Source organism: Rhinoderma darwinii, chromosome 5 (assembly GCF_050947455.1).
Source record: "Rhinoderma darwinii isolate aRhiDar2 chromosome 5, aRhiDar2.hap1, whole genome shotgun sequence".
Classification (NCBI taxonomy): Eukaryota; Metazoa; Chordata; class Amphibia; order Anura; family Rhinodermatidae; genus Rhinoderma; species Rhinoderma darwinii.
The window spans coordinates 23,243,523-23,268,229 of NC_134691.1; the positions used below are offsets into that span (position 1 = coordinate 23,243,523).

At 44.4% G+C, this 24,707-nt stretch overlaps 1 protein-coding gene across 3 annotated transcripts in view; it reads left to right on the forward strand.

The window, feature by feature from the left end:
- The window catches only part of TATDN1 (TatD DNase domain containing 1), a 25,108-nt gene extending 8,063 nt beyond the window's left edge, over window positions 1-17,045 (forward strand). For all 3 annotated transcript variants that reach the window (XM_075825757.1, XM_075825756.1, XM_075825755.1), the window contains exons 4-12: window positions 236-299; window positions 3,351-3,494; window positions 5,211-5,253; window positions 6,577-6,662; window positions 9,136-9,176; window positions 11,106-11,182; window positions 13,278-13,348; window positions 15,189-15,315; window positions 16,844-17,045. In XM_075825757.1, coding sequence (XP_075681872.1) covers window positions 236-299; window positions 3,351-3,494; window positions 5,211-5,253; window positions 6,577-6,662; window positions 9,136-9,176; window positions 11,106-11,182; window positions 13,278-13,348; window positions 15,189-15,315; window positions 16,844-16,946 — 756 coding nt within the window. In that variant the 3' untranslated portion in view covers window positions 16,947-17,045. The remainder of the gene's footprint in view (window positions 1-235; window positions 300-3,350; window positions 3,495-5,210; window positions 5,254-6,576; window positions 6,663-9,135; window positions 9,177-11,105; window positions 11,183-13,277; window positions 13,349-15,188; window positions 15,316-16,843) is intronic.
- The last annotated feature ends 7,662 nt before the right edge of the window (window positions 17,046-24,707 follow it).

A 24,707-nucleotide genomic window follows, 5' to 3' on the forward strand; every position in this document is an offset into this window, starting at 1 on the left:
TTGGGCTTGTTGTTACTGATTCCCATAAATTCCAATATTCGGGTCATGGCCAGGTGATAATTTACATATTCTTGGGTTATGCAAAGGGATTAGGCCACAAAAGTGTTTACCGTTGGAAAAGCCCTTTAGGTTTTTTTTTCCCTTTGGGAATAGTGTCCCTCCCTTTTTGTTTAGCACATTCTGTCAGACGTCACCCAAAATTAACTGAACTTTCTGTTTTTTAACTTTATTTCAGCTTATGATCACAGGAGGAAACCTACATGAGAGCAAAGAGGCGATAGAGATGGCCCGGACCAATGGTATTCACACTTGACTTTTTTGGGTGGTGAACCAAAACTGCATAAAGCTTAAAGTGAATTTCCACCATTTAACAATATTTCGTTTTTAGGTCTGAATTTCTGTGCTAATTAAGTTCATAATATATCTTTATCCCTTTGTATGCAGAGCTCCAAATCCCCTGCATAGACATGGACTTAAATTATCCTAATCTGGCTCTAGCAGCTGCCACTAGGGGGAGCCTACTGAAGACATATTTATTATTGTGTTCAGCGAGTGAGCTCCCTCCAGTGGTAGCACTGAGACCCCTACCGATCGCTAAAATGAAGCAGCAGAAGCGCTAGTTTCTGTTCGGCTTTTACCGGAAAGCCGTTGTAGCGGAGTACGGGCTCATAGACTTTCTATTGATCCTGTACTCCGATACATTGATTTCCGTAAATAGCCGAACAGAAACTAAGCGGCTGAGCGCTCACACAAGCACTTCTGCCTCTTCGTTTTAGCGATTGGTGGGGGTTTCAGTTCTCGGACCCCCATCAATCAAAACTTCTGACATGTCTCTATGAGATGTCAGAAGTTTGTTGAACGTTTAGTTACCCTTTAACTCCGAGCCTTGTAGCACATAGAGGGGGGGGGGGGGGGGTTGATGGCCTGATGAAGACGCTGGTTCAGCGCTGAAACTAGACTTTTACAATAAATTATTTATTTTTGTATTTCATAATACTGGAACTGCTTCTACCATTATTACCAGCGCCGTTTATGGTCCACCATTTTTTTCTTCCTGCAAATAGTGGGGGGTTGTCATTGGGGAAACAAGGATCCGGCAAGATGGATTTTGTTTGTGTCCAGTACTTTACCCTGGAGATAATTTGCGCCATAGGTGTCTGCACTCACTCTGCTTTACTGAAATAACACGACTGTTTGTATGACCCAAATATGCCTATAACAGAGGTGCCCACAAGTCACAGTATAGTCAGGTTATTACCTCAATGTTTCCATATGTGGAAAAAACTTGCACAAGAATTCTGGCGTGAGTGTCACTTGTCTCCCATGTCTTTTTTCCTGTTGCAGTTTTGAGCGACTTGTGTTTTGACATCTTTCAACATAATTTTATAGTTTACACATTGAATTAATCTACATGAAAAGTAGAGTCATTTTGTAAAGACATTACTTATCCTGTACTGATCCTGAGTTACATCCTGCATTATACTCCAGAGCTGCATTCACTATTCTGCTGGTGGAGTCACTGTGTACATACATTACATTACTTATCCTGTACTGATCCTGAGTTACATCCTGTATTATACTCCAGAGCTGCATTCACTATTCTGCTGGTGGAGTCACTATGTACATACATTACATTACTTATCCTGTACTGATCCTGAATTACATCCTGTATTATACCCCAGAGCTGCATTCACTACTCTGCTGGTGGAGTCACTGTGTACATACATTACATTACTTATCCTGTACTGATCCTGAGTTACATCCTGTATTATACTCCAGAGCTGCATTCACTATTCTGCTGGTGGAGTCACTGTGTACATACATTACATTACTTATCCTGTACTGATCCTGAGTTACATCCTGTATTATACTCCAGAGCTGCATTCACTATTCTGCTGGTGGAGTCACTATGTACATACATTACTTATCCTGTACTGATCCTGAGTTACATCCTGTATTATACTCCAGAGCTGCACTCACTATTCTGCTGGTGGAGTCACTGTGTACATACATTACATTACTTATCCTGTACTGATCCTGAGTTACATCCTGTATTATACTCCAGAGCTGCATTCACTATTCTGCTGGTGGAGTCACTGTGTACATACATTACATTACTTGTACTGATCCTGAGTTATATCATGTATTATACTCCAGAGCTGCACTCACTATTCTGCTGGTGGAGTCACTGTATACATACATTACATTACTTATCCTGTACTGATCCTGAGTTACATCCTGTATTATACTCCAGAGCTGCACTCACTATTCTGCTGGTGGAGAGACTGTGTACGTACATTACATTACTTATCTTATACTGATCCTGAGTTACATCCTGTATTATACTCTGGAGCTGCACTCACTGTTCTGCTGGTGGAGTCACTGTGTACATACATTACATTACTTATCCTGTACTGATCCTGAGTTACATCCTGTATTATACTCCAGAGCTGCACTCACTATTCTGCTGGTGGAGTCACTGTGTACATACATTACATTACTTATCCTGTACTGATCCTGAGTTACATCCTGTATTATACTCCAGAGCTGCATTCACTATTCTGCTGGTGGAGTCACTGTGTACATACATTACATTACTTGTACTGATCCTGAGTTATATCATGTATTATACTCCAGAGCTGCACTCACTATTCTGCTGGTGGAGTCACTGTATACATACATTACATTACTTATCCTGTACTGATCCTGAGTTACATCCTGTGTTATACTGCAGAGCTGCACTCACTATTCTGCTGGTGGAGTGACTGTGTACATACATTACATTACTTATCCTGTACTGATCCTGAGTTATATCCTGTATTATACTGCAGAGTTGCACTCACTATTCTGCTGGTGGAGTGACTGTGTACATACATTACATTACTTATCCTGTACTGATCCTGAGTTACATCCTGTGTTATACTGCAGAGCTGCACTCACTATTCTGCTGGTGGAGTCACTATGTACATACATTACTTATCATGTACTCTCCTGAGTTACATCCTGTGTTATACTGCAGAGCTGCACTCACTATTCTGCTGGTGGAGTCACTGTGTACATACATTACATTACTTATCCTGTACGGATCCTGCGCACACCTTGCTATGATTTCTGGGATGTGTAATCTTTACACCGTACAGTATCCTAAATGTAGGAGAAACTAACTGTCCCCCGGCATTATAAGAGTTTAGCTAAACTCTTAGGGGGCGTGTCTGTCAACAAGCTTGTTGACAGTTTCCAATAACAACTAACAGAATTGTATAAAAGTTAAAATGTAAGATGTTTAAAAGTGGAGCTATGCTACTTATAGAAAATACACAGTTTTGTGTCTAATCCCATGAGTTTTACAGATCGGTTCTTCAGCACGGTCGGCTGCCATCCCACCAGGTGTGGAGAGTTTGAGGCTGGAGATCCCGACCAGTACTTATCTGATCTACAGAAGCTGATAGACGACAATAAAGGGAGGGTTGTGGCTGTCGGAGAGTGCGGTCTAGGTAAGTGTCAAGCAGATCTCGGCTTCTTTTGATTCAAGTTGTAAAGCCAACTCGACAACCCCTGCTTATAAAGAAGCGGCGATCAGTGATGATCCTAGAGTCCAGATCCCAACCAATTTTATCTGCCGATATGTCTCCACGATAAAATGTGCACACATCCTTCAACTTGAATGTATGTAATAGCGTTGGGTTATAAGTGACACGGTCTAACTAAAACTCTAAGGCTCAATGCACACGATGCGTATTACGTGCGGCTTTGCCGTGTGGATTTGTGTGCGGCAAATCCGCAGCGTAATACAGTAGCAGCATAATCAATGAGATTCCAGGAAATCTCATGTACACGCTGCTGTATTTTTCGGGACGGAAACTGACCTACGGTGCGTATTTTAAAATCTGCAGCATGTCAATTTATCTTGCGTTTCCACCTGCAAATTGTATGTGCCGAGCGCTGTGGAAAATCGCACCAAAACCCGCAGCATGAAAACGCGCCGAAAAACGCATCAAAACGTAAAAAGCGTATCGAAAGGCTCACAATTATGTGCGGTTTTTACCTGCGAATTTCCTGCATATTGCGGTTTTGGTGCGTATTTTCCGCATTACAATACGCAACGTGTGCATGTAGCATAAGGGTAAGTTCACACGTTGCGTAAATACTGCGGATTTTCCATAATGGAATTTGTTTCGTAAAATTCGCAGCATTATACTGTAGCAGCAAAGTGGATGTGATAGAACAAATCTCATCCACTCGCTGCGTAAATATTGAGCGGAAAAACGCTCAAAAATTGACCTGCGATGCAGAATTTTATCCCGCAGCATGTCAACTGTATTTGCGTAAACTCTGCTTATTTGTTGCGGGTTTTCCTCATTGAATTCAATGGGGATGTAATACCCGAACAAATAGCAGTGTTGTTTTGTTTTTTTGCAGCGGGTTCGCAGCGATTCTGACGCAAAAAACGCAAGTCATAAAAAAAATAATCTTATACTTACCCAGAAGTCTGTGTTTTTTCCTCCAGTGCAGCCTCCTGGGATGACGTTTCATCCCATCTGACCGCTGCAGCCAATCACAGGAGGCAGGCCTGCTAGCCGGCCGGCTGAATGCTGCAGCTTTCCGCGGTGGACATTCCGGGCGAAAAACTGCACCAGATTCGCCTGGAATTCCATGCGGCACACAGGGCGGATACGCTGCCCTGTGTCAACTCCACCTAAGCCCGAATTCAGACGAACGTGAGGAAACTCAGACGTGAAAAACAGCCGTTTTTCACGTCCGGGTTGCCCCGTGCAGGTCCCGTTTTCACAGATTCCCACAGACTTAAGTCTATGGAGGGATCCGTGATAACGGAAGAAAATACAACATGTTCTATTTTTCAACAGACCCTTCACACAGTCCGTTGAAACAACGGCCCCATTGATATACATTTATCCGTGTGACGGCCATTGTTTTAACGTATACAACGGTCCTCTGAATTCGGCCTTATAGTAATAATAATCAGGATATTAAGTTGAAACATTCTACAGCTTGTCATTTAGCACATTTAATGGAGATATCACAAAGTGTTAACTGTGGTTTTACATAGGACTGCAGGTAAACCTTCTATAGTATCCTAACTCCGTGCGCACACAATGCAGGTCAAAGAGTGAAACAGTAAATTGAACTCTGCTACATCTGTGCCTTATTATGGATCTACTTGAATTCTGTACATTTTTTTTTACTTACAGACTTTGATAGACTGGAGTTTTGCCCAAAGGAAACGCAACTCAAGTAAGAAATATTCCTCTAATTCTTTTTCTAATTTAGTACTAGATAAAAAGGATTTTCTGGGGCACGTTTTTATAATTAGTAAAATGGAACATACTCGGATCATTCAACATACCAAGGACTGTAAAGGTTTGTTCCCATCTCATAAAGTGATGGCATATTGCGAAGATACAGTATGATCGGTGGGGATCTGACCACTGGGGCTGCCACCAATCATGAGAATGAAGAGGCCGCAACGCTGGTTTAGCAGTGCGGACCCTTTACTGCTTTTCCCTGCAACCCCGCATCCCGGTCACCTGGGAATCACGGCATTGTCCCGTTCAAGTGTTAAAGGGGTTATGTAGGGACCAAAAATAATTTCATAGATTTTTATAGCGCTGCCAGGGGACCGGTAGTCTAGTTGCAAGTCTTCTTTGATACAACTCTTTGTCATGTGACCGGCCCCGACGAAGAGAAATATCGTCATCAAAGAAGGCTGCATAACTAGACTTCCGGTCCCCCGGCAGGGCTATAAAAATCAAGAAAATCTCAGAATCAGCGCGACGGGGGACCGGAATGTATATTAGCGAGTGGACGTACATATTACACTGCTAATAATTTTTGGTCCCTGCAAAACCCCTTTAAAGAAGCATCGTGGCCTCTTCTCAGGATTGGTGGTGGCTCCCAGAGTTCGGACCGATTTATATTTTAGCGAAATGCCATCACTTTATGAGATAGGAAAACCCCTTAACTCTTTCACTCTGGTCCGTCAAGTTTCCAAGGTGCATTGTAGGGTATAAGTCCTTAATACCACAGGAAATAATATAATGGCTGCCTGTTACTAGGCTGTGAAAGAAAGGTTGCCAGAACAACGCCCCTCTCTGACATCACTTCCTGCTCTGCAGTCATTGGCTGAAGCTGTACCTCACAGACTTCCTGTTGTGCCCGCCCCCTGCGTGCACTCTACAATACTGTATGAAGCTCTCTGGTCCATTGTAGCTGCTTCCTCCCACATTTGGACCAGAAAGCCGGGGGAATTACCTAAAAGGGAGCAGTTTGTTAAATAATCCTAGTAGCTCCATTTTACTAATTTTGAAAATTTGCCTGTGTAAACTCTTTGTCCCACCATGCGTGTTGACCTGACATATATTGTGGTGGCGCTATGGATGTAACATCGCTGTAGTAGCTAGACTGTGTAGAAAACTACCACTATGAGCAGGCGCACCCTTAAAGATCAGGAGCCGTTTAGTGATGCAAATACAGTAATTGGGGGCAGCTCGTGGGGGCAAATACCAAAGAGCCTAAAATGTTTCCTCATTAATTCTAATAATCCTTCTTTCTATACAGGTATTTTGAGAAGCAGTTTTCCCTGGCTGAGAAGTCTCGGCTCCCCATGTTCCTGCACTGTAGAAATGCACACAAGGAGTTTTTAGGTACGTCTGTGAGTCTTAAAGGAGACCTACCAGAAGAAAAATAAAAGGAGGCCCTTTTAATTGCCACCTACATCAGCATCCTACCCGGCTGTGTCTATGTATGTGGACAGTCATGTGGATGGTGATTTAGATCCACACAAGGCCAACATGACAACACTGCACCAGACAGAATTGGGGCCACGTGGTCTTCAGATTTTCTCAGTAGTGCAGCATTAGGCTTTGGGCCTGTAACTTAAACCCTTCACGACTGCCATACGGCTGAATACGTTCCAACTGCCGATGCCCCGTGCAGTTGTCACGTATATAAACGTTGGCAGCCTGGAATGAGGTTTACTGAGTGCAGTGGTGCTTAGTGTGAGCAGCGCTGCACTCTCATGTCTGCCAGGGCTTTAAGAGTCCGGAACACACCACCCACTGTAGATACAAACCCCTCAAAACACGCCGCAGATAGCGCCACCTAAGCTCCCTCTAGGAGCTGAATCCCCGACCAGCGCTCTGGCCGCGGATTCCCCTCCTAGAGGGAGCCCCCGAAGTCTCAACATCTGTAAATATTGCCACCCCTCTTTGTAGGTAGCAACCTCCCTGCTGTAGATAGCATCAAACGCTCCCTCCCCCTTGTAGATAGCGACACCTGAACTCCCACTAGAAGCGGAATCCACAGTGTCAGATAGCTCTGTGCCGGGGATTCTGCTTCTAGAGAGAGAGAGTCCCTGACGTCACGGTCCACCGTCATGGGCTCTCTCTTAGAGCAGAATTCCCGGCCGACACTCTGACCGGGGATTCTGCTACTGAAGAAGCCTCTGGCATCACTATCCATACATGGACAGTGATGTCATGGGCTACTCCTGGAGCGGAATCCCCGTTCACAGCACTGCCGACTCTCAGGCAGGGGATTCCGCTTTTAGAGTTAGCCCCTGTCGTCACTGTCCATACACGGACAGAGACATCCGGGGCTCCCTCTAGGAGTGGAATCCCCGGCTAGGGAACTACAGTGGTGCTATCTACAGGAAGGGGGTGCCATATAAGGGGGGGGGGGGGTTGCTGCTATCTACAGGGGGAGCGGCACTACCTGCAGAAGTGGCGGTATCTGCAGGGGGGGTGGCACTATCTTCAGGGGGGTGGCGCTATCTACAGAGTGGATGTTGCTATCTACAGAGGGGGATGGCTCTATCTGCAGGGATGGCACTATCTACAGGGCATGTGGAGCTGTCTACAAGGGGGTTGCTATATACAGGGGGTGTGGCACTATCTACATGGGCACTATGGAATTATATGGGCACAACCTACAGGGGACACTGTGGCGCTATCCACATGGGCACTATGTGGGCATTATCTACAGTGGGCACTGTGGCACTATTTACAGTGGGTACTATCTATGTGGGCACTGGCACTATCTACAGTGGGCAATGTGGCATTATCTACAGTGGTTTTGCGTCACTATCTACATGGGCACTGTGGTGTTTTCAGGTGGCTGGGACAAAAAAAACCCTAACGAATAAAATTCATCTATTTTTTAATGTCAATGAAAAACGGTTGGGAAATAAATAAAAAATTTGAGACACATTGATGCAAAACAGCCATGAAATATATAGAATATAGATAAATATATAAAAAATTACGATAGAAAAGTTGTTTTTTTTCACTTTTTTTGTGATTTGTCTGCTCATAATAAAAATTCAAAATTGGAATTTACTAAGCTAATCTAGAAAATGAAAGCCTCATAAGTCTTGTAAACAACAAAGTAAAAATAGTGGTGATATTCAAAGCGATTCCAAAAATATTATCGTTTAAAGAAGTGCATATCAGAAATGGGAAATTTGAACTGGACACATGAAAGGTCATGAAAGGATTAATGTAATCATGTTTCAGCATGAACATCATTTCATAATATATCATAGGGGTTGGAGCTCCATTTTTCTGATACAGAGCTCCAAATTTAAAATGATAGAATTCTGGATTTCTGCAGCCACCACTAGGGGGAGTCCATAGACTGTGAGCTGCGCTATTGTTTCCGATAAAATGAAGGAAAACGGTCAATGAGTTCAGTCTGGCACCATCGGTGTCCACCATGCGACGGATCTGGCACTTCAGTTTTTCAGTTCCCATGACGGAACATAAAAACGAATGCAATGTGAACAATCCGTCACAGCCTGCATTTAATGTACACGTCAGGTGCTTTTCTTTGCGTATACGTCAAACGTAGGCCAAAAAACATGGTGTGGACAGGGCCTTAGAAAGTTTTTCCACTTTTCTCAACAGTTTTAAGAAGTGTCTAAAAAAGGGGTGTGGCTAAGATGGCTTGTAAAATGCGAAAAAGTTAACTCATGGCACCGAACAGAAAACTATAATTCCATGTGCGCTGTTTTCCCAAATTTGACCAGCTCATAAGTAATTTTTTACATTACTTTACGACATTATTGAGACCTCAATATTTTTTAACTCTTCTTTATCTCCTTGCCATTGTCCATTTTAGATATAATGCAGAGAAATCGAGGGCGCTGCGTTGGAGGAGTGGTGAGTATGTGATGTCACCCGAGCTGAAGGTTTACTATCAAATGACAATGATTATGACAAGTTTGAAAAGTTCTGCAACTTTCTTCTATACCATCTGATGTACTCACCATTTTCAAGAGCTCTGCTTGCTGCTAGTGAAGTGAAGTATCCTTGTTTACATCCAGAGACTGAAAATCTGTACAGACCTAATACTTCTCGCAGCTGGCAGTTTGTTACAATGTATTAGTGTAGACAATCCTGTCTAAGCTAAACACATCAGCAGATTAATTTTCCTACCCTGAGGTTACCAGTTGGGGGTGTGTCCCTAGAGAGACTGACACTGTCCAATCAGTGCTGACAGAGTGAGACTGTATAGGGACACACCTCTTTTACAAGGGGAATGGTAATGCCCAGCTATCAATTTATTAAATTCCAGGAGGAATAACAGAGGAACGGCACAAAGCAGAGTTCTAAGAAAAGATGTTCCAGAATTGTTGTTTCATGGGGAGTACAAGTATTTACTAGAACAGACATGTCAGGAGAAGCGACAGGTCTTCTTTAAATAGACATGTCATGACTTCCTAACAGGTCGTCTTTAAAACCAGAAAACCCCTTTGAAGCCTTCTACAAATGTGGCTGTTGCAGTATAAGGCTGGGTTCACATGCAGAGTCAAAAACGTCTCAAAATACGGAGCTGTTTTCAAGAGAAAACAGTTCCGTATTTTCAGAAGTTTTTTTGCTAAGCGTGTGAACATAGCCTTACGGTGTATTTGTCTTTTTTCCTACGATTTTCACAGAATCGCAGCTAAATGCATTTTAAAATAACGCAATATGACTGCACCATGTGAACAAACCCTTAGGGTATGTTCACACGCTTAACAAAAAACTAGGAAAATACAGAGCTGTTTTCAAGGGAAAACAGCTCCTAATTTTCAGACGTTTTTTGAGCCACTCGCGTTTTTCGTGGCGTTTTTTACGGCCATTTTCGGAGCCGTGAAAAACAGCTCCAAAAACGTCCCAAGAAGTGTCCTGCACTTCTTTTGACGAGCCGTCATTTTACGCGCCGTATTTTTGCAGCGACGTGTAAAATAAAGGCTCGTGGGAACAGAACACTGTAAAACCCATTGAAAGCAATGGCCAGATGTTTGTAGGTGTAATGAAGCCGTTATTTCAGGCGTAATTAGAGGCGTAAAACGCCCGAATTACGCCTGAAAACAGTGCGTGTGAACATACCCTAACCATCTATTACATGTGGGGATACATTGTGGGTGCTGCTATCAGTGTGACATGTGGGACTTCCAAACCATCAGAAGCAGAGCACTGGTCTAACAAAGATATTCAATGTAGCGACAACCACTTCTGTGCTCCAGAACTGTGCTCAGAGCAGTTGTCACTTCCCTTCCCCCACTCCTACTGGCAGCTCATACAAAATGTATTATTACTTAGTAGGGGGCGACAGTGAGAACAGGAGAAAGATGCTATCAGGGTGAAGAGAATATAAAATCTGCTCCAGCCTGAGGCATGATGGAAATTAGGCCTCATGCACACAATTGTAGCCATGGGCACGGCCGTGATTTTCGGGTCGGTCGGCAGAGGAGTGTCACCCACATGGCCTGGACCGCAAAACACGGCTGTAATAAGACATGTCCGTTCTTTTTGCGGTCCAGGCTCTGCGGCAATGCACGGACCGTGGAAACCAAGGTCGTGTGCATGGGCCCATAGAAATTAATGGGACCTCAATTCACCTGTGGATTTTTGGGGGAATTGCGGCCGCAAAAGGTCGTGTGCATGGGGCCTAACAAAGTAGTAACATCAAAACCTATTTTCTGTGAAATGTCGGCACTAGTCATATGAGTCGTGACAGGAGCTGGTAATACGGGTAATGGTATTGTATACATAGTGTGTGTAATAGGTCGTTCTATACATGTAACACGATATCTACTCATTTAGGTTCATTCATTTGATGGCACGAAAGAAGACGCGGACGCAATAATTGGCTTAGATCTCTATATTGGCATTAATGGCTGGTAAGAAGGAAATTTCATTTAAAGGGTCTTGTCCAACATTGTTTAGTCCCCAAAAAAAAACAGAATTTAATGCTGGACATCTGCCGATCAACAGACTGTAGGGACCGCAATATGAGGGTATGTTCACACGAGGGCGTCCGTTACGGCTGAAATTACGGGGATGTTTCAGCCTGAAAACATCCCCGTAATTTCAGCCGTAACGGCATGTGCAGGCGCTTGAACGCCGCGTCAGTTACGGACGTAATTGGCGCTGCTATTCATTGGAGTCAATGAATAACGGCTCCAATTACGGCCAAAGAAGTGACAGGTCACTTCTTTGACGCGGGCGTCTATTTACGCGCCGTCATTTGACAGCGGCGCCTAAATTACGCCTCGTGTGAACAGACAAACGTCTGCCCATTGCTTTCAATGGGCAGATGTTTGTCAGCGCTATTGAGGCGCTATTTTCAGACGTAATTCGGGGCAAAAACGCCCGATTTACGTCCGTAAATAGGCCGTGTGAACATACCCTGAGGCACAAGCGCTCTTCTGTTCGTGTGGCTGTGCCCGGTACTGCAGCTAAGCCCCAATCACATGATTCTGCTGGCCGGCCGGCGTCCCTTAGGTCAGACCCCCACTGATCAAACATTGGTGGTCTATTCTAAATATAAACCATCAATGTTTTGTCCCAGAAAACCTATTTCAAGGGGCTGTCCCAATAAATATTAATGTACACTGTTAGATCAGGCAAAACTGAAACATTTTTCAATTGGAATAAGAAAAAAAAAATTGCCCCTGTGCTTAGATCTTACTGTTCTATACTTGCTATGGCGCCCCCTGGTGTTCTTTTCATTTCCTCTCAGAATGTCCTAATGTGTGAATTGGCACCGGCCGCACATGCTCAGTAGTTCAGTCCCGCAGCCTGGATTTTCTTGCACTGGGGGGGCGGGGCAGAGTGATTCCTGCCGTTGTGCTGTCCAGCCAATGAGAATCACTGCGCTAGAAGCGACTTTTTCTCATAGATAGACAGAACGAGAATTAAGAAAAGAACAGCAGGGGGCGCAATAACAAACATGTGACATCAATATTTACACAATGGAACATTATTTTTTTTTAATGATTCCAGATGTTATATTTTAATCGTAAAACAAACCCTTTAAGTCTTGTATTAAAACAGATCTGTCGCTTATAATATGCTTCACTAGTAACTGGCTAAGTCCAGGTCCAGAATGTGCCGGTCAGTGTTGACTTTGGAGAATACAACAGAAAGTCCAAAAAAATCCCTTCCCCCATGATCTCTTATGTGCTAAGAACCTCCAGCATGTGTAAGGGTCCTATCACGCGGCCCGATGTGGGCTGTGTAAACGAGCGCCGATCATCGAGACAGCTTGTTGATCGCCGCTCGTTTGCTCCTTTCACAAGGGGTAATGATCGGTTATGTATGGGGTCGATCAATGATTACTACGATCGATCGTCCACATACATTTCCATCGTGTCGCCATGTTTACACAGGAACATGTGCTGCCGACAATGATAATATTTTCAGTATTTAAAACGATACGATCAGCATATTCATCGTTTGATCGTTGCCCAGGGGAATGATCGCTGTGAACGCTCGTTTGCCCCATAATTGGCCGGTGTAAAGGACCTGTAGTGATATTAGCAGCTAATCTTAAAAGCTGCAAACTGGACAACTCGTCCATATTAACAAGAGTGGAGAGGCTCGTCTGTCAGCTGCTATCCTCCAATCAGCATTGCCCTGGGTGGCATAAAGCACCCCCAAATGCTAGTGTGGGGAGGGGGGTTCAGCTGGCCCTCTTTTCACCCACAGGTGAACTCTGAACTATTAGACCTTGTTCATACAGTGCAGATTTTGCATGCATTTTTATTTTTTTACAAAACAAGAATTGGATCCAGGAGAACAGACCTATAAGGCCTTCCTTTATAGATTTCTTCTGTTTCGGTTTCATTCCTGGATTTGGCTTAAAAAATGCATGAAAAATCTGCACTGTGTGATCAAGGCCTTAATGCCTGGTATATCCTCTTCATGAATAAATCATCCTCAGCGTGTCAATCCAATATGTGGCTAATTCCTGTTTTACTTTTATTCTATTAGTTCATTAAAAACAGAATCCAACCTGGAAGTGCTGAAGTCCATACCCAGCGAGAGGCTGATGATAGAGACAGGTAGGCACCGAGACAATATCCAGTCAGCCGTTATGTACCTGTTCAGTATGAAGGGATGTGTGACTTTAATAAAATGGTGCCCCGCAGGTTGGAATTGGTACGGGGTAGAACTCAAAAGAAGAACCCATCCTGTTTCTGCACGAGTTGTGGGGAAACGGTCATTGGCATATCATCCAAGAAATGCCCTGCTATGTGCAGCCGAGCCCATTCTGTAACATAGGGGGGCTGGGATGAGATGTCTACCCAGCCCCCACCCCCCACAAGTGATGACATTTCCTATCGAGGACCTGTCAGCTCTCCTGAAATGTCTGTTTTAGTACATACTTGTAATCCCCATAATATAACAATTCTAGTTGTGCCGTTCCTCTGTTGTTCCTCCTAGAAATTTTTAAATAAACTGACAACTGGGTGTTACCAGTTGGGGATGTGTTGCTACAGAGTCTGACATTGTCCAATCAGTGCTGACAGAGTGAGACGATGTAGGAACACACCAGTATGACAAGGGAAACGGTAACACCCAGTTGTAAATTTATTCATACATTTCCAGTAGGAATAACAGAGGAACGGCACAACACAGAGTTCTAAGAAAAGATGTTCCAGAATTATTATTTCATGAAAAATACTAATATTTACTTAAATAGACACGTCAGGTCGGCAGAGCTTTTAAGGGATATTTCCATCTCTGACATTTATGGCATTGATGCAGGTTCCACCTCTGAAGCCCACACCTATCTCTGGAATGGGGCCCACTGACCCCTGTCCTTCCTTCTGCCGCTGTTGCTGGGCTCCACCCGGGAGTTATGGAAATTAGTCACGCCTGCTGGGTTATGTGGTTTCCGTAATTCCCATAGAAGTGAATGAAAGTTACGGAAACAGCGTAGCACAGCACGCTAAGCAGTATACAGAACTCGGGAGCTACGGATACAGCATAACCCAGCAAGCTCGGCTGTTTTCATAGGACAGCGAGAGAAGGGAGGACAGAGGTCCCTGTTCTATAGATAGGTGTGGGACTCGTATCTATCGGTCATTTATGTAATTTCCTGTGGATATACCATAAATGTCGAAGATGAGAATACCCCTTTAAGAAGAAATGTATTAGACTCTTTAGTGTGCAATACAAAGTAAAAAACTGTTTTATAATATCTTTCTTTTATTCTGAGATATGATCACGTGACTGCAAGCCTAGAGCCTGAGGCTGCACTACTGAGAGATTCTGGTGACATCACGTTCCCTTCTGATTCAAATGTTCAGACATAAGCGTCGCTATAAAAACTGGGTAGGATATAGATTGTGATTTAAAGGGGTTGTCCAGGTTTAGAAAAACATGGCTGCTTTCTCCCAAAAACAGTGAAACACCCGTACACAGGTTGTATTTGGTATTGCAGCTCAGTCTCATCACGTCAATGGAGCTGAGCTGCAATACCAGACACAATCCATGGGCAGGCGCTGTTTCTGGAACAAAGTAACCATGTTTTCCTAATGAACAATTCCTTTTATTTCACACAAGGTCATGACAACACAGCATCTGAGAAACTAGAACCCCTCAGTAGTGCAGCCTCCGGCCTTGTGTCTGTAGCTTCAAACAATTATATCTCAGCATAGAAGATATTAAAGGGGTCATCCGGGTTATTAAAATTGATGGCCATCTAAAATTAGATCGGTGTGGGTCGGACTGTTGGCAGCCCTGGTGGTCAGCGCCGCAGCCTCCTATTGGGCACATGTGTTATCTCAATAGGACATTCTAATAACATGACCTGCAGGGGTTTCTTGAGGACTGGACTTGGGAACTCCGCGTATTCTTACAGATGTATGACGCTGCGCTCCTGTTTTTATTATATAGATGCCCCATGGTGTGGGGTGAAAAATACCCATGCTGGCTCAAAGTACGTGAAAACCACATTCCCAACGAAAAAGAAGTGGGAGTCCGGACAGTGTCTGAAGGACAGGAATGAGCCCTGCCACATTGTGTGAGTATCTGGCACATAACACAGCTGCCTGGGCACAAAAACAGACCCCCACCCACCGTAGGCCGGGGATGGAGATAACGCGGACGCATTTTAAAGTCCATAGAAGCGCCACAAGACTCCTAGTGGTTCAGTTGACCCAAACTTAGATCACCAAAGGATTCGATGATTTATGTTCGGGTCACTTGAAGCACAAGGTGTGCGGGTCTTGCGGCCACAACGGGGCCTTGGAATGAAGGTGCTGCAGTGCTAGTAACACAGGGTCGTACCGAGTCCCACGGAGCAGACATCCCTGGGCCTTAAAGGGATAGTTTCATCTCAGGTACTTAGACATCTTGCACGTGATCGTGTGTGACGCCCGAGTCCCGTGGAAAGATAGGACATGAACTATCGTTCCACAGATGGAAGAGTCGGTCCGTTTTCATGGACCCAATTCCCCCACTGAAGTGAATGGGTCAGTAAAAACTATCAGATACCACGGCACTCTGTCATTTGCAAGCCGCTTTATGGTATATGTAAAGAATCTGCCATTAATGTCGAATAGGTGCAGGAATCCACACCTATGTGAAGAATGGGGGTCTCCTGATCTGCCTGGTAAGGTGGCCACGTGCTGGGTTGTTTCCCCTTACACCCATAGAAGTGAATGAAGGAAGCCGCGGCCGGAGGGGGACCTCCGTTCTCCACATTACTTATCCTGAGATATGAATACCCCTTTAATAGGACAACTCATAGGCCGTTTTCCTAAAGTTTTCAAATCCGTTGCAGCAGGCACACAAAGGGTCTAAAACGCGTGGCGCACGCCATATACATTGCCTAATAAAGCTATTCTAATGGATAATTATATCATGCAGCACAGTAAACCTACAGACATTCATCACACCTACAGTAATAAGCCGCTGCTGCCTGGTGTTTGGATAAGCCGGTCATGGTGCAGATTTACATTTCTGTCGCGTGCCCTAAAATCCCCCCCCCCACACTGTGGGAATGTGGATTCCAGAACATATAAATTTAGTGCAAATAAAATATGTAGACCAGCGACGTCCCGGAGGGGTTAGATGAATATTCAGACACATTCTAGAAAGGACCAGGGTTTTTTTTTTTACCGCTATTTAACATATAGCGAGGCTTTAGGACATATTCATTTTCCTCTGGAGGAGGATTTATCAAAACCAGTGCAAAGGAAATGTTAAAGTCGTCCATAACAGCCAATCAGGTGTAACTTTCGTTTATAAAGGCCCTCCGAAAAACGAGCAGGAAGCCGATTGGTTGCGAAGGCGACTGCTCCGCTTTCTTTTGCGCCAGTTTTGATAAAGCTCAGATATTTTTAACATGAATATGGCAAAACGTATTTACATATGACGGGATCTGTTGCAGGTTTTCGCCATTGACGTTACCCAAAATGTTAAAGGGGTTTTTTTCACTTTAGATGTTTGTGGCATTTTCACCAATATTGATTACAAATGATCTAAAAGAGCAATACAAGCGCAGACCCTAATGGGATGAGGTTTTTATAGATTATTTTATATTGCAGGCAAGTACTGGAGATCATGGCGGCGGTCAGAGAAGAGGAACCCGAGGAGCTGGCGAAAACTCTGTACAACAACACCACCAAAGTGTTCTTACCAGACGCGTAGTGTGTGTAGCTAATATTATAGGAAAATGTACTAATAAACCCGCGGGGCCTCATTCATCAAACCGCAGCGAAATACTGGCCTTGTGGTGATAGCAACCAATCACAGTGCGGCTATCATATTTTTAGAGTAAGGAACGTAGAAAAGATGCTCCTTGTATCGACCGCTCGTGTGGATGGTTTAGTGAGTCCACAGGACCATCGGATGATATTAAAATCAATTTATTTAGTGAACATGCTAAAAGGTGTAAAACACAGATCTGTACACCGTGGGTCTGCTCCGTGTCGAGACCAGGGTGTACCCACCCGATGGGCATCAAAGTCGAGTTGTGCCGATCATCCTCAGGTGAATCAATCCAGATTGACTTGTATATATTAATCCTTTTGAAGTACGTCATCACCTTAGAGGAAGGAGCGCAATCTCTCATTTTTTCAATATACCGAGCATGTTTTTAGAGTAGTGAGAAACGCTGGGCTCTGATTGGTTGCTATGGATAAGATTTTTTTTGTTTGTCTTGTGCACTCATTCATAAAACAATGTGACAGAACAGACCAGTGATATCTAAGGAGGAGCACCCGGGTTCCTGCCATAAATCCGGATCACTATCATTGCCTCCAATAGTTGCTTTATTGCATCATTTACCCATTTTACAATCTTGACTGAAGAGTAGTCATGGGGGGAGGGGGGGGGGCAGATTCAACCAATCCAATCATGCAATTTTTAAGGGAAGTTTTTTTTATCAAATTGAAGTTCTTGGGTTTCCATTCATCTGTACATTATATGAAAATATAACCAGCACCTTTAGGGTATGTTCACACGGCCTATTTTCAGACGTATTTCGAGCATTTTACGCCTCGAATTACGCCTGGAAAAAAAACGCCCCTAATACGCCTACAAACATCTGCCCATTGCTTTCAATGGGAATTATGATGTTTTGTTCCCACGAGCCTTTATTTTGTACGTCGCTGTCATAATACGGCGCGTAAAATGACGGCTCGTCAAAAGAAGTGCATGTCACTTCTTGGGACGTTTTTGGAGGCGTTTTTCATGGACTCCATTGAAAAACAGCTCCAAAAACATCTGTAAAAAAACGCAGCCAAAATCGCGAGTGGCTTAAAAAACGTCTGAAAATCAGGAGCTGTTTTCCCTTGAAAACAGCTCCGTATTTTCAGACGTTTTTGGTCACTGCGTGTGAACATCCCCTTATGTGAGAATTCTTGTAGTGATGACCAGCTCCTGCTCCAGATATAGAGTATCAGACAAGTTCTAGACTTGCCCGGGATCCTGCAGCCGTCTGCCTACATCCAGAACATTGGGGCCGATCTGGAGGTTGAAGAGTAAAGTCCAGATCCGATATAGGGGAGCGTGGAAGCCATAAATATCCATTAACCCCTTTATAACTATGCTACACAGCCGGCTACCTAGGTCACTGCTGCAGTTATCTCCGCCATGGCCTCAGGACAAGCACCGGCGGTATAAACCTGCAATCAGCGGGATGAGTGAGCCAATTATTAGACAACATGGTCTTTCGTTCTGGTTTCAGGGGGTCATAATACAGACACTTTCAGACCACATTACAGCCACAAGACCTGGACCCCCCCCCCCCCCCCCCTGCGGTGCTACCGAGCCATGCTGGGGTGATCACAGGGTTTTATAGAGATCTATGTTCGGTTCAGTGGAGCCGCAGGATGTCCGGGGGGTTTGTACATTATTTGTTTCGCTGATCTTGAATTACACGATGTTTTCTCAAATTAATGTAGGAACTCACTAGGCGTAAACAGTGCGGGGAATCCACAGCTTATCACAGTAGCAGCAGAGTAGATGAGATTTGAACAAATCTCACACACAGAAAAATAAAAAAAATCAGCTTAAAAATAATTCATAAATTGGTCGGAGCGTTTTTTTTAAAGCTGCAGTTTGTCAATTTATGCTTCGGAATCGCCGCTCTTCTGTTGTGGGTTTTTCCTATTAAATGCAATAAGGAGGTAAAACCCGCAATCAAGAGCTAGGTATTTTTCAATGTAAATACAGCGAATCTGCCACCAAGCTATTTTTGAGTTAGGATGAATTAAAAAAAAAAAAAAAAGCTTATACTTACCCCCGGACATTGTCCTAGCGACGTGTCCCTCTGTTCTGAGGGCAGACTGGCCTCCTGGGCTGACATTTTATCCCATATGACTTCTACAGCAGTCACATGGACTACAGCGTCATCCCAAGAAGCCGGACTACGCTCAGAAGAGAGCGCCGCGCGGCTGGTAAGTATAATCTTTTTTTTCTATTTCCGCAGCAGACGTGGCACCTGAAGAGCTGCACTATAATTTGGTGGGGGGTTTGTCAGGCGAAGCTCCCTGTGGCTTCCAGGACAGATACGTTGTGTCGTTTTACGCAGAGTATCCGCCCTGTGGGTTCGTACCCTTACGGTTTACAACTAGATTCAGAATTCTGCTGGTTCTGGTTACCGGAGGAATGTGAGCGCTCAGCTGGCAGGTCGCGTCTGACAGGAGGAACCAGCTGGATTGTGAAAGGCCGCTCCGTGTGTGTCAGAGTGGAGAACACGACACGACATACCTTTTCCCGGCCGTCTGTTTAACACTTTAACCTCTGTATATTTCTTGCCAGACGAATCAAGGCCTTACAGTAAATATCCATTTTTTAACACGGTCATTACTAGGTTAGAAATTATGTGCCAATTTATTGCATAATATCTTTGTAGCGGTCGGAGCAGCAAATTCCTTGCATAGACATTTACAATATAAAATTCTCGCTGCCTGCAGCCACCGCTACCGTCACCTTCTTCATGGTCCACAAAGTCCATACTGCTGTGTAAATGAAGGGGGATTTCGTTTTTTCAGTTCACAACAGATCCTGGTTGTGTAAACGCTTTACAAACACCTTTGGACAAATCATTTACACATTGGCAAAGTTGTCACAGTAAAATAACAGGATGTGGGAATATTGTAACCTGAGGAACATTGTATTAGCAATTTACAATACCCCGGGCAATATCGACCTGCAGCACCGGACACTGTTACTAAAGTGCAAGCGCTGAATGGCTGTCTAAGGGTTAATTCACACGTGGCCAAAGTTTTGTTGTGGGAAACCACTGCCGAAATTTGCACCATGTATTCCTATGGGTGGGGGATGGAAAAAAAAAAAATGGTTTAAATAATACATTTAGGCATCAGATTTTGGATGCAGATTTCAACGCTGTGTAAAATTCCTCACTACAAATATGGTGCAAAAGTTGTAAAAGTAATTCTGCATGCGTGTTTTTGCTGTAGGATTACAGTTGCGGATTTTGTGCCGTATATTTACCCCATGTACGGACTCACCCTCAGAGCAAGTCCCTGCAATACTGTGCGAGTGCTGTGTATGAAGACCGGTGTGTCTTCCTGGTACAAAAAACCCTGTGTAGTCTGATCCTGCAGTCACGTTTAGGGATGTCACGATACCAGAATTTGGACTTCGATACCGATACTTCGTGTAGTATTGCGATACCAAAATGATACTGTAATATAAAAAAATAGTTCTTCCATTTTCTGATGTGAGGCGCGAGGTGTGATGGTAAATTTAACCTCATGTGCCTCACATTAATAGTAATTAACCCCATCATGTTTCTCAGTCATAATGGGTTAATGTGTGAGGTTCATGATGGGGTTTATTACTATTAATGTGAGGCGCATGGAGGTTAAATTCATCATCGCACCTCGTGCCCCACAATAATAAGTGAAAAGTTTTTATTTTTTTTAGTGTATCATAAATGACGCAAAAAAATAGTTGTGCAGGTTATTACGACCGCGTGAATACCGAATGTGTATATTTTATGTATTGAGACTTATTTTAACCCCTTCCCGACATGTGACGCATCCATACGCCAAAGTTGGGTAGGGGAAGTATGGAGCGGGCCCCCACAGTGAGCTCGCTCCATACGATGCCGGTGTCAGAGTAACTAGCGGCATCACGCTCGAGCACGATCCCGCTAGTTTAACTCGTTAAATGCTGCGGTCAATACCAACCGCAGCATTTAAAATCGGCAGAAAGAGCGGGGCGACCCCCCCTAACAGCTCATCGCGCCCCCCGTAATGCAATCGCGGGGGGGGGGTGATGGTTGCTATGGCTGCCTGGGGGCTTAATGAATGCCCCCAGGTTCGCCATCTTTGTACACCTATTAAGCCCTGCCTCCGGCCTGTCAGAATGACGATATATTGCAATACATTAGCATTGCAGTATATCGTGCAAGTGATCTAACGATCGCTGGTTGAAGTCCCCTAGGGGGAATAAAAAAAAAAAAAAAAAAAAAAAGAACAGTAAAAATTTGTTCTTTTTTTGTGTAAAAAAAATAATGAAAAATTAAAAGTTCAAAAAACCCCCCTTTTCCCCCTAGAGCATAGTAAAAAAATAAAATAAACAATTGTTATCGCCGCGTCCGTAAAAGTCGTAACTATTACAATATATCGTTATTTAACCTGCACGGTGAACACCGTAAAAAACCACAAAAAATAAATTGTACACACCAGAATGTCTATTCTTTGGTCACCTAATCTCCCACAAAAAAATTAAATAAAAAAAGTGATCAAACCGTCGCATGTACCCCAAAATGGTATTATTAAAAACTACAGCTTATCCCTCCAAAAACAAGCCCTCATACCACTTAATCGACGGAAAAAAAAACCAAATACTTACGGCTCTCGGAATTTGGCGATGCAAAATAAATTTTATTTTTTACACTTAGGTTTTTACATGTAAAATATAGAAAACAACTATATATATTTGGTATCTCCGTAATCGCATTGACCCATAGAATAAAGTTAACATGTTGTTTTAATTGCAGTGAATTCCGTAAAAACGGCGTGCAAAAAAACATGGAGGAATCGCTGTTTTTTTCATTTTCTACCTCACAAATAATTTTTTCCCGTTTCCTAGTACATTATACGGCAAAATAAATAGTGCTACAAAGAACTACAACTCGTCCCGCAAAAATCAAGCCCCCATAGGACTATATCAACGGAAAAATAAAGACGTTATGGCTTCTGGAATGTGGGGAGGAGAAAATGAAAAATTTGAAAGTTGTTTACAACGGGAAGGGGTTAATGTTTATTGTAAAAAAAAAAAAAGTGTGTGTTTTTTAAAATTTAATATTACTTTGTTTTTACTTTAAAATTTAATGTACGAATAGTAAAAAGGCAGGCAGTTAGGACAGACCTGAGTATGCCCTAACAGGAAATATGGTAGGACAGTCCTGGGGTCCTTCAATGGACTCTGGGCTGTCTGCCTATATATGGTATGGCCCTCTATCGCATCACAGGAATTCCCTGTGAAGCGATTTAGGGGCATCCCCCCCCCCCCCTTTCTCACTTTCCCTTGAATGCTGCAGTCAGCTTTGATCGCAGCATTCAGGAGAATAGCGGCGGAGATGAGCGGTTTCTCTGATCTCCGCTGTTATATAGAGCGGGGCTGCGGCTGTGTAATACAGCCATGGCCCCGCTCCTGACAGTAAGTGCGCGCGCGGTCAGCACGAGGTGATTCGGCCAGCGCTGCAGTAATGAGCGGCGGTTCAGGCACGGAGGACAGAACATGGGGGTGTTTTGCAGGGCGCCTGCCATGTTCGGTTTTCAGTGCCGCCGCTCATTAGTGCAGCGCCGCCCGCATCATCCTCGCGGCGCGCACTTGTCAGGACTCAGTAGCGGGGCAATGACTGTATTACACAGCCGCAGCCCCGCTCTCATACATTCATGTGTTACTATACTGAGCTGTGCGGCCGCAGCCCCGCTCTCATACATTCATGTGTTACTATACTGAGCTGTGCGGCCGCAGCCCCGCTCTCATACATTCATGTGTTACTATACTATACTGAGCTGTGCGGCCGCAGCCCCGCTCTCATACATTCATGTGTTACTATACTGAGCTGTGCGGCCGCAGCCCCGCTCTCATACACTCATGTGTTACTATACTGAGCTGTGCGGCCGCAGCCCCACTCTCATACATTCATGTGTTACTATACTGAGCTGTGCGGCCGCAGCCCCGTTCTCATACATTCAGGTGTTACTATACTGAGCTGTGCGGCCGCAGCCCCGCTCTCATACATTCATGTGTTACTATACTGAGCTGTGCGGCCGCAGCCCCGCTCTCATACATTCATGTGTTACTATACTGAGCTGTGCGGCCGCAGCCCCGCTCTCATACATTCATGTGTTACTATACTGAGCTGTGCGGCCGCAGCCCCGCTCATACATTCATGTGTTACTATACTGAGCTGTGCGGCCGCAGCCCCGCTCTCATACATTCATGTGTTACTATACTGAGCTGTGCGGCCGCAGCCCCGCTCTCATACATTCAGGTGTTACTATACTGAGCTGTGCGGCCGCAGCCCCGCTCTCATACACTCATGTGTTACTATACTGAGCTGTGCGGCCGCAGCCCCGCTCTCATACATTCATGTGTTACTATACTGAGCTGTGCGGCCGCAGCCCCGCTCTCATACATTCATGTGTTACTATACTGAGCTGTGCGGCCGCAGCCCCGCTCTCATACATTCATGTGTTACTATACTAAGCTGTGCGGCCGCAGCCCCGCTCTCATACATTCATGTGTTACTATACTGAGCTGTGCGGCCGCAGCCCCGCTCTCATACATTCATGTGTTACTATACTGAGCTGTGCGGCCGCAGCCCCGCTCTCATACATTCATGTGTTACTATACTGAGCTGTGCGGCCGCAGCCCCGCTCTCATACATTCATGTGTTACTATACTGAGCTGTGCGGCCGCAGCCCCGCTCTCATACATTCATGTGTTACTATACTGAGCTGTGCGGCCGCGCAGCTTAGTATAGAAATACATGAAATAGCGGTATTGAACCGTTTGGGGATGCAGAGTATCGAAGTTTCTATGCATCGTGCATCCCTAGTCACATTACTCACTTCCATCTGCCTTCTCTACTATTGTTTGTAGGGTAACAAGAGGGGGCTGATGGGCAGGTAACATTGCTGCTGGATCAGATCTCACACACAGGGTTTGTTTGCAGTCTGAACACGGAGACACAGATGAATTGGAGCAATAATTGGGTTGCAAAAATGCAAATACCCTGTAAAAGTTTAATTACCCTTTAAAACAAAACTTTTGACACAACAGAAGCTTTGATTGGTGAGGGTCCAAGGACTGAGACCCCCGCTGATTGCTAAAGCCAAACAGCAGAAGTGCTTGGGTGAGCGCTGTGCTCACTCGGCTTTCCTAGGAAAGCCCATCAGAGATGAAGCAGCACAGCGCTCACCTGAGCGGGGGGGGGGAATCGATGGGGGCCTCAGACCTCCACCGACCAAAACTTCTGACATGTCAAAAGTTTTTAAAAATTTTAGTTACACTATAAGAAGTGGCTTTTCTTACACTATAGGAGGTGGCCATTTTTGAGCATATAGGACAAGCTTGAAATATTCCCCATATGGGGCTTGATTTAAAACACTGATTTATATTAAATTGATATATTGTGAACCGGTTGAGTCCACAAAACAGAAATTGCTATACGAGAGTTATTGAGCAGTTGCCTAAATAACACCATTTAGATAATGGGGTGATGTAAGGGAACCAATCTCTTGTGCCAGCAGGATAAGTAGCAGTCATTAGTCAGAGGTAAGGGGGCGGCAGGGAGGTCACCCACGTCACTTTTCTGTATTACGGAGCGGCCCCCTACCCACCTGCAGAACTTCACATCCAGAGTATATGCGATGCCATAGAAACTCCTCAATGCGGTTTTCAAAGAAGCGACGGAAG